Genomic DNA, 1,648 nt, shown 5'->3' with positions numbered 1-1,648 from the left:
GCCAATCAGAAATGAGCGGTCGCTTTCTCCTCCTGCTCGTCACAGGCAGCGCTGCTGTCCCGGGCATGACCCCCTAGAGGTGGGCTTGCCCCCCATGGAGAGTCTTCAGGCAGAGGTGGTTAGAGTGGATTTGGTGTCCTGTCCCCATTCAGGGGACAAGCTGGCCATTGCCATCACAGCCACATCCAAGGGGACGCAGGGGGGGTTGGGACCAGGCCCCCCGGGGTGGCTGTAGCCAGGAGCTGGCACACTGCTGGCTAGAACAAGATAGGATCCTGCCCCCAGCTCCCTGCTGGCCCTACCCAGAAGGACTGAGGGCCGCTTGTTCAGGAGCTCCACGGTTGGCTTCTTGCAGAGACTGGCTGCTGTACCTTTGAGCTGCTGCACACAGCTCACCCGAGAGAGGAAGGTCAGCAGGCTGGTGGGGCACCCAAGCAACCTCTCTGTCCCTGGCAATGTGCGACTTGCCCTGCCTGTCTGGGACGGGGCTGATGCTGATGCCCTGCCCGGGTGGGCGGGCTACTCATTTCCTGGTGCCCTGGCCCAGCTTAGGTCCAAAAGGGCCAGTGACAGAGGCTACGTGGCAAACTCTTGGATTGGTGTCCAGCCGGGCTGCGTGCAGTCTGCACGCGTGTGGCGGGCATCTCTGCTGTCACCCTGCAAGTCCCCAGCTCAGTCTCAGCTCATTTGACTGCCTCGGCCGCAGCATGAGTTAGGCTGACAGAAACTGCCAGACGGTGCCCCTCCTGCTCTGGGCACCGCCTGGCCCCACTCCTCTGCCAGTCTGCTTGTTAATAGCAGGCCCTGCTTCACCAATGGGGATGGGCATGCCCAGCATCTACCGAGGCCACAAGAGGGGGAAGGGCCAAGCAGACAAGCCAAGGGACACAGCTGCCACCGCTGCCCGGGGCCAGCCAGGCTTCCTCCTCCCAGGACTGGCAGTACCAGCTGCTAGCGGCCCCCCAGGCCCACTTGCTCAGTGTCCCCCCTCCCCTGAGATTGGCACTGGAATCTCATCTAGCTGGACACACAGGCGCCTGGCACCAGTCTACGGACCCACAGTGTCCTCCTCTCCAAGCATGGTCCCGGGCTCTCTTTGGTGGTCTACCTGGCAGTCCCAGAGAGTGGCTCTGGACAAATCAGCCTGGCGCATTCCTCAGGTCAGCCCTGGCCACCTGCCAGCCCCAAGGCTGGAATGCCAACTTTGCTTGTTCTCCCTGGTGATCCTGGGCAAGCCTCTGCAGAGTGGGCCCCTGGCTGCTTGCTCCTGAGCCCACAAGACGGTTAGGTGCAGGACTGGGAGCGGCACCATTAGTGCTTCTCTGTCCTCACCCCTGGGAGGCCCTCCCCTCCGCTCCCTCCCACCCCCCACCCTGCGCTGGGTCTGCCCTGGAGGAAGACTTCCACAGGCCCTCTGTTTCCCCTGCTCAGCATGCAGGCCCAGGTCAGCAGCATCCAGTATATCCAGTGGAAGGACAGTGGCCAGATTGAAGTCAAAGCAGTGGCTGAGCCTGACATTCAGGACTCACGCCGTAAGAGGTGAGGAGACCCCTATCCTCTCCCTCCACTTCCCAGCCCTGTCTCTTCTGTGGGCCTCATCTAGTTCAGGCTCCCCTCCCCAGGGGCCCAGCCTGCTGCCCCCTCCCCT

The 1,648-nt window shown here is 62.7% G+C and overlaps 1 protein-coding gene across 1 annotated transcript in view; it reads left to right on the top strand.

Annotated features, from left to right (window-relative positions):
• CCDC27 (coiled-coil domain containing 27) overlaps window positions 1-1,543 on the top strand; it is a 25,943-nt gene extending 24,400 nt beyond the window's left edge. Inside the window, exon 11 of the mRNA XM_004705471.1 lies at window positions 1,432-1,543. Within this exon, the coding sequence (XP_004705528.1) occupies window positions 1,432-1,543 (112 nt within the window). The remainder of the gene's footprint in view (window positions 1-1,431) is intronic.
• Window positions 1,544-1,648: the final 105 nt, after the last annotated feature.

This window comes from Echinops telfairi, unplaced genomic scaffold (genome assembly GCF_000313985.2).
Source record: "Echinops telfairi isolate 266 unplaced genomic scaffold, ASM31398v2 ScPeMD7_7457;HRSCAF=8495, whole genome shotgun sequence".
NCBI lineage: Eukaryota > Metazoa > Chordata > Mammalia > Afrosoricida > Tenrecidae > Echinops > Echinops telfairi.
The sequence above is the reverse complement of the archived record's forward strand: the minus strand, read 5'-3'. Positions and strand labels throughout refer to the sequence as shown.